Source organism: Apteryx mantelli, chromosome 23 (genome assembly GCF_036417845.1).
Source record: "Apteryx mantelli isolate bAptMan1 chromosome 23, bAptMan1.hap1, whole genome shotgun sequence".
In the NCBI taxonomy this organism is placed as follows: Eukaryota; Metazoa; Chordata; class Aves; order Apterygiformes; family Apterygidae; genus Apteryx; species Apteryx mantelli.
The window spans coordinates 10494104-10510870 of NC_090000.1; the positions used below are offsets into that span (position 1 = coordinate 10494104).

The 16767-nt window shown below is 55.9% G+C and overlaps 1 protein-coding gene across 1 annotated transcript; it reads right to left on the reverse strand.

The window, feature by feature from the left end:
• Positions 1 to 15570: 15570 nt before the first annotated feature.
• Positions 15571 to 16161, reverse strand: LOC136994000 (olfactory receptor 14C36-like). Its single transcript, XM_067310039.1, has one exon. It carries the CDS (start codon positions 16159 to 16161, stop codon positions 15571 to 15573), a length of 591 nt encoding a protein of 196 aa, XP_067166140.1.
• Between the last annotated feature and the right edge of the window lie 606 nt (positions 16162 to 16767).

Here is a 16767-nt window from a genome sequence, read left to right on the forward strand (position 1 = left end):
CATGGGTCCCATGTCCATTAGGAGAGCGCAGCTCTCCTGGCCACTGTCAGGCTGTGATCTCACACTCATCTCCTGCAAGGGTGGCAGCCAGGTGTCACTATGGGCTGCTCCCTTCCCTCTACCGTCCTCCAGTGCAGTGGGAGTGGAGGGGAGAGTCTGGATGCAGCCTGTGGGGACAGACCCTCTGCTCTTCAGGACCATCCCCTCATTGCTACAGCAGGCATTTCCTGGCTGCAGCCTTCGCATGGGGGCTGCAGCTTTCCTGCAGACGCTTCCACTCACAGCAGCAGGACTTTCTCTCTTCAGGGCTGTTCTCCTCATTTCCACACTGTCCTGTTGTGCTCTGGTGTGTGTATACAGCCCAAGAGTTCTCAAAGCGTGCAGGTTCACACAGTGTGGAGTCAAATATATGCCCAAGGGATTACACCATAAAGAGGCCTGCTGCTCTGCCTGTGAACTCCATGGACTCCAGAGGACGAGCTCAGAGACCCAGTGTGATCTGTTAAGGACCACAGTCTGGATCCAGGGCTCATTTCTCAGTGACCAGTGCCAATGGAGATGGGGAATAGTCTCTGAATTGCCTGCCTGGGACGTGTGTCCCGCATGTGACAGTGCTGATGACAGATGCCCATCCTGCTGGAGGGGAATCTGAGCCCCCAGGAGAGCTCAGAGGATCTCCAGGGACAGCATGTGCCTGGCAGTGGGCAGTGAGTGGAGCCTCACAAAGTGAGGGACAGTCCATGGTGGAGTCACCAGAAGGTAGAAGACTAGTTGCATGTATGCATAGGGAAACGAGGTCTCTGCAATCCCTGGAGAGGCAGTGGGGACCCCGGAGTCCCAGGGAAGGGGGACTGGAGAGTGAGTCATGCACCCTCTGCAACACACCACAGACTGGAGCTACTGTACCCCCAAATACATCTCCTGCCATTGCAAACGCCCTGGGATCATGCTGAGCACCATGCATGAGCACAGACAAGTGTCTGCAGCATCAGTGGTGTTGCGCCATGCCTGGCTGGGCCTCCTTCCCACCCCAGCCAGCAGAGCCGGGGCAAAGTCAGGAGTCACCGCGTGGCCCAAAAGCCCACTCACTCTCCAGAGCAGCACCAGCAGTCCACAGCCCTGTGGGGAGCACAGGGGAGGGGTGCAGGAATGGCCGTGCAGGCCAGCATGGACACACTCACCTGGGGAAAAGCTCTCTGGGGAGCAGGGATGTTCCAGAAGAAAGCAGGGCAGCATTCAGAGAGAGAGAGAGAGAGAGAGAGAATGAGAATGAGAAACAGGTTTCTCTGAGCATCAGCTTGAGGCAGGCTGCTCTGTCCCTGGGGCAGCAGGAGGTGCTGGAGGGGCTGCAGGGCCAGGGCTCTCATGCAGTCCTGGGGAGCTGGGTGGGCCTGGAGTGCCTGCAGACAGTCCGGGAGGAGGGATCTTTTGGGCACAAGAGCAGGGGAGACACAGAGTGACTGGCATCATTGTGGGGCCTCCTCCCCTTTGTCAGGGAGCTGCTCCCCTTGTCCTTGGGCCTTGCCAGAGTCCTGCTGTGGACATGCAGAGTCTGGGGGATCCGAGCACCTGGCCCCTGCCCAGCCCGAGCTGGGCCCCCCACGAGTGTTGGTAGACAGCTGTACTTGAGGGTCTGCCAGGGTCTGGTGCAGAAGAGAGGCCACGCAAGGCTGGCCTTTTCCCCTCCATTGGGATACAGAGACCTGCAGGAGGACCATTTACCACACCACCGCCGGTGTGAGCAGCCAGAGCTGGAAAGGGGTGATGTGAGGGGCTGGTCTGGGACGATGGCCCTGGCGCAGCTACCTCAGTGTGCCCATGCAACACAGGGAACAACCTGGGCTCTTCTCTTCTGCACCCTCCATGTCCTGGTGCCTTTCCCAGGAGGCCTGCATTTGCCTGGCAAGCACACGGCTGTGTGCTCCCACACCGCCCATTCTCACACAGTAGCCGAATGGCAGCATTTTTCCTCTCCCAAGGCTGTATCTTGTGTCTTGTGCCTTCATGGACAAACTCCCAGACAGATGTGACCCCCCACCACTGCCACCAGTACAGACTCGTATGCTGGCACAATTGCTCGTCCAGCTACAGCCATCTTGTGCTGTGAATAAAGTCTGGGAAGCCTTTTCCCACAGGGTTTCTGTGCGTCAGGTCAATCTCAAGAGAAGGACTAGTGCCAGCAATGCTAGTGAAGCCAGGCAGAGCTGGAGAGAGGGAAACTTGTTCAACTGTTCTCAGAGTCACAGATCTGCCAGGATGGGAAGGGGGTGCTAGAGTTCTCCATTGCAGCCCCTGCTGCAAATGGAGCCAACCAGATCAGGTTTCCCAGGGCCTGCCACCATCAGGGTGTGACTGTCTCCAAGGATGGATGCCCTCACGATTCTGGGCCCCAGCTCCCAACCAGCTTGGAAGCCTCCGCTGGGCTTGTGCCAATGCATCGAGCTCTGACTGAGGCTGGGAGCTCAAACTGGACCTTGTGCCCAGACATGGTCTCTCCTGTGCCGAGCCAAGGGGAGGAATGCCTTCCCTCACCCTGCCGGCTGCACTCTGTTAACACAGCTGGTGAGCCTTGCTGCCCAGGCACACTGCTGACTGCAGCTTCCCCCATGGGGGACTGCCAGGACATGGTCTTGGGGGTCCCCAAGGCAACTGCAAGGGCTTTGTGATGGGAGTGACATCATGCCCTGAAGGCCACTGTGATGGTTGGGGTCACCATGGTGACCGTGTCCTTGTCCTAGCCTGGGCCACTGAGTCCCCACTTTGAGGAGAGCGGCTGAGGCAGGAGGCAGCAGCTCCCCTCAGTGCCGGAATGGCAGGTCTCCTGCAGAGGATCGTGGAGATGGCCACAGAGCAGGAGGTGAATGGCCTCTCCGAGCCCACAGACAGGCTCCTGGGTGTGCAGGAGCACAGAGGGGTAAGCGACAGGGCTGGAGGGAGAGGTTGGCAGTGGGGATGGGACCCACACGGAGAGGGCGAGGATGTGGGGAGGGGAAAGTGGGGTGGGACAGCCAGCCCTGAGGTCCTCCAGAAGGAGGTGAGTTTTTATTCCTGGCCCCTGGGGTAGAGCTGGGGCATGCGGATGCTCCAGGACCCCCCCACACACATGGTGAGCTCAGCACTGAGAAGCAGAGAGCAGCTCCGGGCTGAGCTCAGCCCAGCCATGACCGGCCATGCGCTTGCCTTAGAAACAGAGCCAGGATTCCTGCCCTTAAGGGGCTGCTTGTGCAAACACAGCTGCCTGCATCCCCCCCTCCCCCCCTTTCTCCCCTTAGCTGGGCCACAGGCAGATGCTTGCAGTGATGCAGCACAGCCAGGCCCGGGCTTCGTTCCACCAGGATGGGCTGCCTTTTCTCCCCAGGGCAAGGAGCTCACGGGCCTCTGAGAAGAGGAGACAAAAGGTACATGGCTGAACAGAAACAGTGGCAAAGCTTCCTCCAGCCTCCTCGAACCTGCCGATAACAACACAGGAGGTGCCTGCAGAGACCAGGAGGTCTCCTGCACCCTTGCAGGCTGCCTGCCTGCTCTGCACAGAGAGTTCACACCTCAGATGTGTGGCTCGCCTGAAAATCATTTGCCCCCTCTTCAAACACACAAGGGCACCAGAGCGTGCAATACTGAGCCCAGGTTTGGTTTCCCATCCCTCAGCAGGCAACAAGGAGGCACAGCTCCCAGGGACTGGGAGCACCTGCAGCTCCCAGTGCCGTCAGGACAGTCCTGAGGCTCCTGGATCTCTGGCCTCCAGCTCGGCAATATGGAGACTGTTCCCCAGGCTCTGCTGCCAGCGTGAACTGGCCTTGAAGAGCACAGTATTCCCACAGCTGCTTCTTGCTTGGCTTCTCCAAGGCTCCCCAGGTGCTTCTCCACTTCCCCAAATCCTTCTGCTTCTTTGCAGTCCCTTTCCCCCAAAGAAGGCCCCCAAAGACCACGGTCAGACAGCCCCCTGCCTACCTCTGCTCCACCACTCTGCACCCAGCATCAGGGCCCAGTCCTGGCATCCCAAACACAGCTGCATGCCCTTGGGATTGTCCTGTCAGCCCCATTCACCTCCTCCCCTGCCCCATGCAAACCAACAGGCAGCACCTCCAGGTTCCTGGGGAGAAATCCTCGCTTGGCCCATAGGGACCACAGCGAGGCCCAGCAGTGTGCTAGGGTATCCCTTGTGGCCTCTGAGAGAGCCTCCTGTGCCCATTGCTTGCCCTGCAATAATGAGCCCTCTCCCTGCCTGGCTGTTCGGAGCAGGGCAGCAGCCACCTTCATGCGAGAGTGTGGCCATTGGGGCTGGCGTCAGGGGTACAGGACATTTGCCAGGTGGGATGGATGGAGCACAGGGAGGGAAGGATCAGGCTCACTGGCCTTTCTTGTTTGCTTCTCTTGCAGAAGGACAGGGTGGAAGAAAGGAACAGGGAAATTGAGAGCATCATGACAGCACTTTTGAAGCAGGTCATAGGGATCTTGCACACCCAATTCCCTGTGAGTACACAGAGATCTTGAGAGCAAGTGCACAAGCATTGGCTCAGTCAGTGCCTGTCTTCAGCAGCTGTGAGGAGCGTGGGAGATTCCCCTCACAAAGTACCCACAGGGTCGTCTTTACAGCCCCAATCCAGTGACCCACACAGAGGATGCACATGGGAAAAGCTGCACCGGCCCCACACTTTTGTCCCACAGACCTTCCCATTTTGTGGCAGGGAGGTGTGAATGCAGGACTCAAGCTGGATTTTCACATGGCGCACTTCAGGGCAGAGACATGTCCTTTCAGCCAAGCCTCTTATAAATGCACATCAACAGCAGATGTCAAATCAAACCCACAGCCAGTCGGCAAGGAAAACTTTTCCACGCTTCAGAAACCCTGCTCCTAGAGAAGGCGTGCCTCTAAAGGCCCTGAAACACCAAGGCCTCCTAGGTGACCTCACCACTGACAATGCAATGGTCACCCATGGGGCTGGCAGAGGACGCTGTCTGAAACATTCTGGCGAGGGTGGAAGGTCTGGGAGCCTCTGTCTGCGTTATAAAGAAGGCTCCTCCGGAGCTCAGGGAGAAACTGTCCTGCAGGGCTTTTACAAGAGCATGGTCCCCTAAGCAATTGCAGGCAGAGCCTCTGAGGAAAAGGGGGTCAGTTGCTGCAGAGATTCCATCTTGTGGTTTGGAAGTGGAAGAACAAAAGCCCTCTCTTCTTGCTTCAACTTCCCTTCAACTAGCCAGGTAGGACATTTTTGCCCTGACCAGGGGAACTGAAGAGTGTGTCTGCTCCACGCCTGCAGTCAGGCCTCAGTCTTCCAGACAAGCACTGCGAAGGCCATGGATGTTGCAAGGACCTGCAAAGAGGAGAACTCTTCCCCCAATTAACCAGCAGCTTTCCGGGCACTCCTGCTCCTCCCCAGGAGCCAAGAGGGTGCCGAAAGGGGAGAACCAAGGTGGGCCAGCATACAAGGAGCAGGGCAAATGTTGGGCAACCTGCCCAACAGTGCCAAGGCTGCCACAGGCTCCAGCTGGAGTTGATTTGTATGAAGCTTTCAAGGAAATATGCAATGAGCTAAGGAGCAGGTTGCTCCCAGCTTCCAGAGACACCTGTGCCCAGCAGGCTGAGGCACAGCCCTTGGACACAAGGGCACACAGCAATGACTCTCTGCTAAGCGACTTCTCAGCATCCCAAAGCAGAGACCGGCAGCCTCCTGAACGGCAAGTGTCCCCCACTGAGAAATTCATAAGCACCATCATGATGGAGCTTTCTCAAGGGCAAGGTGCTGCTCCTGACTGTGAGGAGCACTTGGGTGCAGACAGTGATGCTCTTCCTCGGAGCATGGTGCAGTCGGTGTGTGCCCAGCTCCTGGCGCAGTTTGGGTCCCAGCTAACAGAGCAGCTGTGCTTACAAAGGGAGTGCAGAGCTCTCTGCGAGGCTGCAGCCAGGCTGGTGTGGAAGGGGATCTCTGGGGCCTGGCTCCAGGACTGCATGCCTACAGAAGCATTGCCCCAGCTGCCCACTGCAGCAGACTGTGGTGGAGGAAATGCACCAGGACCCTGCAGAGCCCTACAGCCCCTCCAAGCCTTCCCTGCCCAATATCAGCAACCTCTCCTTCTCCTCCCTCCTCATCCAAATGCTTTCACAGAAACTTGTGTCCCTTTTTTCCCACCAGGGACTTTTATGCTGAGACTGCTCCCTTGGTGAGGGATATAACTGGAAAATTATTGCCAACAGTGGAAGGGAGGACAGCAGATGACAGTGAAATGGGCCATCCCAAGTCCACATCTTCCCCCAATGAGTTTACAGGACTTTCTCAGGGCATACTCCATGCCCTGGGCATGGCAGGGAGGGCTGAGAGCTGGGCACCTGCCCCACACAGCCCCGCACTGCCTGCCGCAGCCCTGCAGGACAGTCTGGTGGCTGCTGGTGGCAGCCTTGAGCCGTGCTAGGCTGCAAGCCCAGGACCTGGTGGGCGGCCGTCCCAGCTAGACATGGGTGAAGCTGCATCAGAGCTCAGCATGGCTGTGACACAGGGGCTGTCAGCACACACAGTTAACCTGGCTGCATCGGCAAGCAGAGCCCAGGACCAGACCACAGAGCCTGACAAAACCATGAACCCTGTGGCTGACACCACGAGTAGGGATGTCTTGTCACAGAGCAGATCTCAGCAAGACCTTGGCAGGTGGGGTGTGTGCAGTAGGTACAGAGAACTGCCCCCTCCCATGGACCACCAACCCTGCCTGCCCATGGTGCCAAGCTCTCACCCTCAGCCCTTTGTCCCCTGCATTTTCTCCCACGGGGGAGATGCCCAGGCCTCTCCTTTTAAGTCTGCCTGAGGTGACCATAGCCTGTGCACAAAGGCCTGATGTCCCCTCCATCCCCTGCCCTGCTGTCTGCCCTGCGCATGGGTGCAGAGCGAGGAGGGAAGGGGCAGCCCAGCAGCAGCCACCTCACAGAACCAGCCAGCAAGCCCCTTTGTGCCATGCACCTGGCCGACTCCTTTAGTCCCTGCCCGTCACAGCCTCCAGTCCAGCACCGCTGTGAGGGGTTCATCCATGACAGGGTGCCCGTTCAAGTACTTGGCCATGCTAATAATGGCAAGGAAGTTTTGTCTTCTCTCGGATGGGAATTTCCCTTGCTGCAGCTGGTGCTGCTGCCTCTTGTTTTGTCCCTGGGCACCTCTGGGAAGGGTCTGGCTCCATCCTCTCAACACCCTCCCTTTAGGCAGCCACAGACAGCAGTAAGATCCCTCTACACTTTCTCTTCTCCCAGCTAAACCGATCCAGTGCCCTTGGCCTCTCCTCACGTGTCCTTCGCTCCAGCCATGATGTACTCGGGGCCCTCCACTGGACTGGCTACTGCATGTCACAGAATCACAGAATCACAGAATGGCTGAGGTTGGAAGGGATCTCTGGAGATCATCTAGTCCAACCCCCCTGCTCAAGCAGGGTCACCTACAGCACATTGTACAGGATCGCATCCAGGCGGGTTTTGAATATCTCCAGAGAAGGAGACTCCACAACCTCTCTGGGCAACCTGTGCCACTGCTCTGTCACCCTCACAGTGAAGAAGGTTTTCCTCATGTTCAGATGGAACTTCCTGTGTTTCAGTTTGTGCCCATTGCATCACGTCCTGTCGCTGAGCACCACTGAAAAGAGTCTGGCCAAATCCTCCCTACACCCTCCCTTAAGATACTTGTATACATTAATAAGATCCCCCCTCAGTCTTCTTTTCTCCAGGCTAAACAGGCCCAGTTCTCTCAGTCTTTCCTCATGAGAGATGCTCCAGTCCCTTAACCATCTTTGTAGCCCTACGTTGGACTCTCTCCAGTAGTGCCATGTCTCTCTTGTACTGGGGAGCCCAGAAGTGGACACAGTACTCCAGGTGTGGCCTCACCAGGGCTGAGTAGAGTGAAGGATCACCTCCCTCGACCCGCTGGCAACACTCTTCCTGATGCACCTGGGATACCATAGGCCTTCTTGGCCACAAGGGCACATTACTGGCTCATGGTCCACCTGCACTCCACCAGGACCCCCAAGTGCTTCTCCACAGAGCTGCTTTCCAGCAGGTCAACACCCAACATGTACTGATGCATGGGGTTATTCCTCCCCAGGTGCAGGACCCTGCACTTGCCTTTGTTGAACTTCACGAGGTTCCTCTCTGCCCACCTCTCCAGCCTGACCAGGTCCCGCTGAATGGCAGCACAGCCCTCTGGGGTATCAGCCGCTCCTCCCAGTTTGGTATCATCAGCAGGCTTGCTGAGGGTGCACTCTGTGCCTTCATGCAGGTCACTGATGAATAAACTGAACAAGACTGGACCCAGTACTGACCCCTGGGGGACACCACTAGCTGCAGGCCTACAACTAGACTCTGCGCCAGTGAGCACAACCCTCTGAGGTCTGCCATTCAGCCAGTTCTCAATCCACCATTCCACTGTCCACTCATCTAAACCACACTTCCCGAGCTTGCCTATGAGGATGTTATGGGAGACAGTGTCAAAAGCCTTGCTGAAGTCAAGGGAGACAACATCCACTGCTCTCCCTTCATCTACCCAGCCAGTCATTCCATCAGAGAAGGCTATCATGTTCGTTGAGTATTATTTCCCCTTGCTGAATCCATGCTGACTACTCCTGATCACCTTCTCTTCCTCCACATGCTTGGAGATGGCCTCCAGGATGAGCTGCTCCATCAGCTTTCCAGGGATGGAGGTGATGCTGACTGGCCTGTAGTTTCCTGGGTCGTCCTTCTTGCCCTTTTTGAAGTCTGCAGTGACACTGCCTTTCTTCCAGTCCTCAGGCACCTCTCCTGCTCTCCATGACCTTTCCAAGAGGATGGAGAGTGGCCTAGCAATGACATCCGCCATCTCCCTCAGTGTTGGGGCCCTTGCGGTACTTCAGAACAACAATCTATATGAAATATAGAGTATGGAACTACACTGTTTAGGATTAGTTGCTTAGCACAACTTGCTTAGCATTAGTAGCTAAATTTGCTGAAGCCTTAGGCCTCAGGCTATAGCCACTGCTACGTGCTTTGAAGTAGTCCACCAAGGACACTGGTGCAGCTGGAAATGATTCATCCTGAGAAAGTACAGATAAACTAGCAGAAGCCAGTGGGAACCAAGGTTAAGGGCTAGACAGCTTTGCTAAACAAGTAGCAAGGTACAAGGCATGATCGCTGCGTGCGTGATCGGTGCCATGATTGGCTACCTGTGACATAATCTGCATGGTGACTGGCCTAGCAAAGTGTACGACTGCACAAACATATATAAGATGGGCAAATTGCCGAATAAAGTTGGAATTGAACCTGCATTCTGTGAATGCGTATGATTCATTCACGTCACTCCCGCGGACCGCGACACCTCAGCACTCGTGGATGCATCCCATCGGGACCCATGGATTTGTGGGTATCAAGTTTGCCTAAATGATCTCTAACCCGATCCTCCTCAAACAAGGGAAAGTCTTCCTTTCTCCAGACTTTCTCTCTTGCCTCCAGGGTCTGGGATTCCTGAGCGTTGGCCTGAGCAGTAAAGACTGAAGCAAAGGCAGCATTCAGTAACTCTGCCTTCTCTGCATCCTTTGTCACCAGGGCACCCACCCCATTCAGCAGTGGGCCCACATTTTCCCTAGTCTTCCTTTTGCTACTGAGGTATTGGAAGAAGCCCTTCTTGTTGTCCTTGACATCTCTTGCCAGATTTAATTCCAAACGGGCCTTAGCCTTCCTTGTCGCATCCCTGCATACTCTGACAATGCTCCTATATTCCTCCCAAGTGGCCTGTCCCCCTTTCCACTTTCTGTCTACTTCCTTCTTCCGGTTGAGTTTTGCCAGGAGCTCCTTGCTCATCCATGCAGGTCTCCTGCCTCCTTTGCTTGACTTCCTGCTCATAGGGATGCTCCAATTCTGAGCTTGGAGGAAGTGATGCTTGAGTATCAACCAGCTCTCTTGGACCCCCCTTCCTTCTGGGGCCCGAACCAATGGGATTCCTCCATGTCCCTCTCTGGTACTTGGGATCCCCTGAAATGGGCCTAGTTTTTAACAGAGGGGGAGCAACCCCTTCCCTCACCCTGCCCTTTGCCTTCTTGCTAACACACCCAGGGAGCAGTGGTGGCCCTTGCTGCCCAGGCACACTGCGGACCTCTGCTTGCCTTGTCACCCAGGACCCCCAGGGCCTTTGCTGCAGAGCTGCTCTCCAGCCAGTCGTCCCCACCCTGTCCTGCTGTGGGGCATTACCCCAGCCAAGGGGCAGGACTTTGCACTTGCCTTTGTTGAACTCCCTGTGGTCCCCAGCAGCCCATTTCTCTAGCCTGATGAGGACTCTCTGGAGAGCAACCCTGTCTCCAATATGTCCACCACTACCTCTAGTCTGGGATGGGTGACCCTGGGTGGCCGGGGAGGTGGCCACCAGCTGGAAAAGAGCATTCTCCACTACACCTACCACCTCATTAATGTAGCCAACCTGGTAAGGAGAGCTGGGAATGATATGGGAGGTAGAAATGACCACCAATCAAGCTGGGAAGTGGTGGATCAAGTTAGCAAGCAAAGCGTGTGTGGAGGGATATGAAGAGTCATCAACAAAATTACCCTGATTACCCTGTAATCAACAAAACAAGGCTGAGGGGGACCCACCCTGAGCAAAATCACATAAATAAGGATGTGCCTATAGGAAAGCATTATGGAGAAAGCTCTCCTACCTTTTGTGAGAAATCAGCCCAGCTCACAGCTGTTGGGAGTGCAGAGCACTGCTGGAGGAAGCTCACAGCATTTGGGGTCAGGACACCACTGGGGGAAGCTCAGAGGTATAGGGGTGCAGGGCAGTGCTAGGGGAAGCTCCCAGCTATGGGGGTCAGCACACTGCTGGGGGAAGCTCGCCACAAACCCCCAGGAAGCCCTGTGGGCCCTCCCACACCGGGAGAAGGGAGGCAGCTCTTTCTTCCCTTAGGAACCTTCCTGGCTTTGCCCGGGCAACCCTGAACCCCCTTTTTTCCCGCAGGGATACAGCCCCACAGAGGGGTACCCTGAGGGCCCTGTCGATAGAGAGGGGGCAGGGTCTGGGTAAGGCCACGGTAAGGTGTCAAGTTGCCCTTCGGTGTGCAGGATTTCCTGGAGGTCCCTGAGGCCATGAAGGTGCCAGGGAGTTAGCGGTGTCACTGAGGCCAGGGGGACTGCAGGGGAGTCACTGAGGCCATGGGGGTGCAGGGTGTCACTGAGACCGTGGAGCTCTGGGGTCCATGGGGAGGAGGCAGACAGCTGTGCAGGTTTGCTAGGACCTGCAGTAAACAACAAAGCCCAGCCAGGAACAATGAGAGCCTGGAGATATGAAAGAGGGAGAGGCGGTAAAGGCGACTTGGCTGGGATCATGATCACGAGGTCGTTTCTGTCACAGTGGTAAGACCCATTGGTGAAGACTGCCGAGGCTTGTCTGCCCCTCACACTATCGTCCCCTGCTCTCTCCAGCCTCAGGTGATCTGCAAGAAGGACTGCAGGTGGCCAGATGGCATGAAATTCAGCAGAAATGACCAGCTCCAGCCTTGGGTGAGACAGAAAAGCAGGTTTCCTTGTTCTACTAGGAAACTGCTTTGAACCAGTCCGTCAGGTCATCACCTCTGCTAGAGCAAAGGAAAGCACCTTGGTGCCCATTGGCCTCCAAGGCAGTTGTGCCTGTGCTGGCCTGCCTCATGCGCTCACCTGGTTACCCAGTTATGATGTCACAGTCTCTGATGTTACAGTTGCTGGTGACCACTGGAGGAGATAGTCAGGCTCTGAGGGGCTCAGTTGTCTGCCTCCCCCCCCCCCCCTTTCAAGCCAGGCTTTCCCTTTTGGGGCTTACCGAATACCTCAGCCTGGCACAGGTACACATGGCTGTGGGAGAGGAAAAATGCTGCCATTCGGCTACTGTGTGAGAATGGGCGGTGTGGGAGCACACAGCCGTGTGCTTGCAGGGCAAATGCAGGCCTCCTGGGAAAGGCACCAGGGCATGGAGGGTGCAGAAGTGAAGAGCCCAGGCTGTTCTGTGCTGCATGAACACACTGGGCAGGGGCCAGGTGCTCAGATGCCCAGACTCTGCTAGAAGATTTGGGGAACTGGGAGGCCTCAGGCAGAGCTTACCTGGGAAAGGTGAGGCAAAAAAGGGCATTTAATCCCCCAGCCCTTAAAATGTCCGAGTTCACTAGCTCCCTTCCTCACTGAGCAGCAGGCCCACATTTTCCTTAGCTGCCTTCCTTCTGTTGTTGATGGGCTGACAGGAGGCCTTCTTGTTGCCCTCCCTGTCCCTTGCTGGTTCCAGCTCCAGCTGAGCCCTGGCTTTCCTCGCTCCATCCCTGCGTTCACAGACAAGGTCTCGATGCTCCCCTTGAGCAGCCCGTCCCCCTTCCACCATCTTTGCACTTCCACCCTGGCACCCTGAGCACTGGTGCTGCTGCCAGGCCAGAGGTGGAGGATTACCCAGAGCGGCTTCTTAGGGAGCTCCCCAGGGAAAAGCTGTACCCACCGCCAGCATGATCCCCAGCCCAAGCATGGCAGAAGAGAGATGCCCTCTCCCGACCCACCCCAGAAGTGCCAGCCCCATCTCAGCCCGCTCCTGGAAGGCTTCAGTGCAGCCCTCAAGGGAATTGGAGCTGCCTCGAGCCCTGGGGCAATCTGGCAGCAGGAGAGTTAGACATGGGCACAGCAGCAGTGGTGCTGGGAGCTGGAGGAGGATCATGGAAATTGGGTCAAAGACCCCTACCCTCGGCTGCATGGCCAGGGCATTGGACGGGCAATGCCTTTGTGGCCGGCCGGGCTCCAGGTTCAGGGTGGATGACAGCTGGAGGGAAGGAGCACTGGGATTTTCCTGGGCTTACAGTGCAACCCTGACTGTGCTGAAGGCAATTGGGTAGACCCAGGCACAGGCAATTGCAAAGGCTGGGGGTGTAAAAGGCACGGGGGAGGGGCAATGAGAAGGACAGTGGGGCAGGGTGAGCAGGCCTGCTTGGGACCTCATGGCTGGGCTGAGGAGGGCTGAGGCCACTGGGGCTGGCCATGCCCTGGATGCTGCTTCTGCATCAGCTCTGTACTGGAAATGTTGGGATTTCACCCTTTGCAGGGAGCACCCTGCGGTGGGGTCATGAGCGGGGCCCTATCCGAGACCCAGGTGCTGTCCCGCTCAGAGGCAGAGGAGGATGAGGGAGCATGGGGCTGGCCAAGGGCTCTGCCCCTCTCCTGCTGGGAGTGCAGCCCGTGGGAAAGGCAGAGTCTGTCTCTGTGCTCAAGGTCTTTCCATTCATGGGATCACAGAGGAGTTTTGGTGGGAAAGGACCTCTGGAGGTCTCCAGTCCAACCTCCTGCACAGAGCAGAGCTAGATGAAGCCCTACAGCTTTGTTCATCTATTGCTGGACTGTGCCTGACCCTGGTTACCATCCCCAAACCTGCTCTGCTCCTCTTGTCTGGGCACTGCGGGATGGCACCTCTCGTAGGTGGGTCACTGCCCTGTCTGCCTTGCTGGCACCCTCAGCTCCCAGCTCCCCTTCCTGTACTGAGCAGCCCCACTCTTGCTACTCCCGACAACATACTCTTTGTAGCAGGAACCCAGGCACAAATGGTGCATAAACACTTGAGCTGCGATACAGAAAAACCTGCTCTCCTAACTGTGCCTCATAAAAATCAGACCCCAAGTAGCTGCCCTCGCTTTTTCATCCAGCTAAGACTCTGCATGCAGTGTTCCCTGGGCTGGGGGTCCAAATCTGAAGCACTCCTTACACCTTTAAATTGGCTGTCAGGCAGGGGTTGCTGCTGTGGATATACAGCCACATTTGTACCTACAACCTTCTCTGGGATCTGCTCAGATCCCAGTGTCCCTTGCCAAGGCTTTCTTGACTGTAGTGCAGAGGCTGGTCAAAGGTAGAGACAGGGAGTCAGGTCAGCAGGATGGGGACAGGTTCAGGCCAGCACCCGAAAGGTGCAGGGCCAGGCACAGCTATGTCCACAGTGTAACTCTGGCAAGGCCCAAGGACAAGGGCAGCAGCTGCCCGGCAAAGGGGAGAGGGGCCCACAATGATGCCAGTCACTCTGTGTCTCCCCTGCTCTTGTGTCCGGGAGATCTGGCCCAGCCAGGCATGGCTCAACACCACCGATACTGCAGACACTTGTCTGTGCTCATGCAGGTGCTCAGAGTGACCTCAGGCCATCTGCAATGGCAGGAGATGTGTTTGGGGATACACTAGCTCCAGCCTGTGGTGTGTTGCAGAGGGTGCATGACTCACTCTCCAGTCCCCCTTCCCTGGGCCTCCGGGGTCCCCACTGCCTCTCCAGGGATTGCAGAACCCTCGATTTGCTGCCTTAACCTGGATTTAGTGTTTTACCTTTGGGTGACTCCACCATGGACTGTCCCTCACTTTGTGAGGCTCCACTCACTGCCCACCCCCAGTCACACGCTGTCCCCAGAGATCCTCTGAGCTCTCCTGGGGGCTCAGATTCCCCTCCAGCAGGATGGACATCTCTCATCAGCACTGTCGCCTGTGGGATAGCCCTGGGCAGGCATTTCAGAGACCATTCCCCATCTCCATTGGCACTGGTCACTGAGAATGAACCCTGGATCCAGCCTGCAGTCACTAACAGATCACCCTGGGACTCTGAGCTCATCCCCTGGAGTCCATAGAGTTCACAAGCAGAAGAGCAGGCCCTTTTCTGCTGCAATCCCTTGGGCGTATTTTTGACTGCAGCTTCCCTTGGGCGTATTTTTGACTGCAGCTTCTGAATAGAGGCCAGACTTCAGGCATGTCACCGAGGAGATCCCCTTTTATTATAGAAATGTTATTCTGGAGGCCAGGTCTGGCATAAAGGTGCCCAATTCCTGGTCCTGCCTGTGCTCACAGGAAGGCACCACCACCATTTTACGAGAGCGCTTAGGCCATATGAACACATCAGAGCACAGCAGGAGAGCATGGGAATGAGGAAGCTCAGAAAGGAGAAAGTCCTGCTGCGGTCTGTGCATGTGTCTCCAGGAAAGCTGCAGCCCCCATGCAAAGGTTGCAGTGAGGAAATGCCTGCTGTGGCAGTGGTGGGATGGTCCTGAAGAGCAGAGGGTCTGTCCCCACAGGCTGCATCTAGACTCTCCTCCCCTCTATTCCTGCTCCACTTTGAGTGCTGGAGAGCTGTAGAGGGAAGGGACTGGCCCACAGTAAATCCTGGCTGCCACCCTCATGGGAGAGGGGTGTGAGATCACACCGTGACTGTGGCCAGGGGAGTTGAACTCTCCTAATGGGCATGAGACCCATGATCTCAGGCCATTTTACTTGTCTGAGCCTGACTCTGTCCCCGGAACTCTCTTGGTGTCAGTGCTGAAAGAGACAAGTCAAAGGGAAACTCTTCCTGTTGCCCTGAGGGTATCCGAGGGAGTTCAGACTAGCAGGCTCTGAGGTTCCCCCATCTCTGCTGATGAAGGGAGAAGCCTGCCTTCCTGCTTCAGCACGATCTCTGGGTCAGATTCAAATGAAAGATTCCTGAGGACAAGTGGCACAAACCAAAACTTTTCTTCTTTTCACAAAAATGTGACAGAGGAAAGTAAAGAAAGAACTGAACACCACCTAGCCTTGATGCCAGCTACCCTGGGAAATAGGAGTAGATGCACACGGGACAGTTACTGGTGCTGACATTGTATCCGCTGAACCAGTTTTCTCAGCGCATCCTTGAGCTCCTTGTTCCTCAAGCTGTAGATGAGGGGGTTCACTGCTGGAGGCACCACCGCATACAGAACAGCCACCACCAGATCCAGAACTGGGGAGGAGATGGAGGGAGGCTTCAGATAGGCAAACACGACAGTGCTGACAAACAGGGAGACCACAGCCAGGTGAGGGAGGCACATGGAAAAGGCTTTCTGCCGGCCCTGCTCAAAGGGCATCCTCAGCACAGCAGTGAAGATCTGCACACAGGACAGCACAATGAAAATGAAACACCCAAAGGCTAAACCAAAACTAACCAAAATAACCCCAACTTCCCTAAGGTAGGAGTGTGAGCAGGACAGCTTGAGGAGCTGGGTGATTTCACAGAAGAACTGCTCTAGGACATTACCCTGGCAGAGTGGTATTGAAAATGTATTAGCAGTGTGCAGGAGAGCATAGAGAAAACCACTGGCCCAGGCAGCTGCCGCCATTTTGACACAAGCTCTTCTGCCCATGAGGGTCCCGTAGTGCAGGGGTCTGCAGATGGCAACAAAGCGGTCGTAGGCCATGACAGTGAGAAGAGAATATTCTGCACTAGAATATTCTGCATTCTGAACTATCCAAAGAAGAAACAACATTGAGAAGTAAGGAGAGACTTTTCACGTGAACCCCTCCCCCTGCCAAAACTGTTCCAGTTCTCAATGCCTCTCTCTTTACTGAGAGGATCTTTGTGCAGCTCCCTTGCTCGAGCTCCACTATGCACTGGCTGAGCATGCTGTGAGGAGCAGGGGCCTCTGTCTATGGGCTCCAGAGGAGTCAGTCCTGTTGCACAGTAGTGGGAATGCGGCATGGGGGTGACTAGATCTGACATTCACAATTTCTGTTGAATGACATCCACTTGTCATATGGAAGGGCTTTTCAGCATCTTCACTCCCAATTCTAAAGAATGAGGGTTGAAGAACAGAGTTTTAGGGATTTCTTAATATTATTTATTTTCTTTTAGATGCCCCTGTCACCCCTGCAGAATGTTCCCCAAATGCGGAAATTCTCAGCATTTCCACTGTACGTCCTGAGAAACATGGATTCACTGTCACTTGGTGCAGAGTGAGGACAGCTAGTCTGTCTATTAGCCTTGGTCCCCACTGTCCTGTTTTCACAACTCTTTGAGCTGCAGG

What these genes read in the sequence shown, in the direction of transcription:
- LOC136994000 (XM_067310039.1), bottom strand. Translation starts at nt 16,161, where the DNA reads ATGGCCTACGACCGCTTTGTTGCCATCTGCAGACCCCTGCACTACGGG.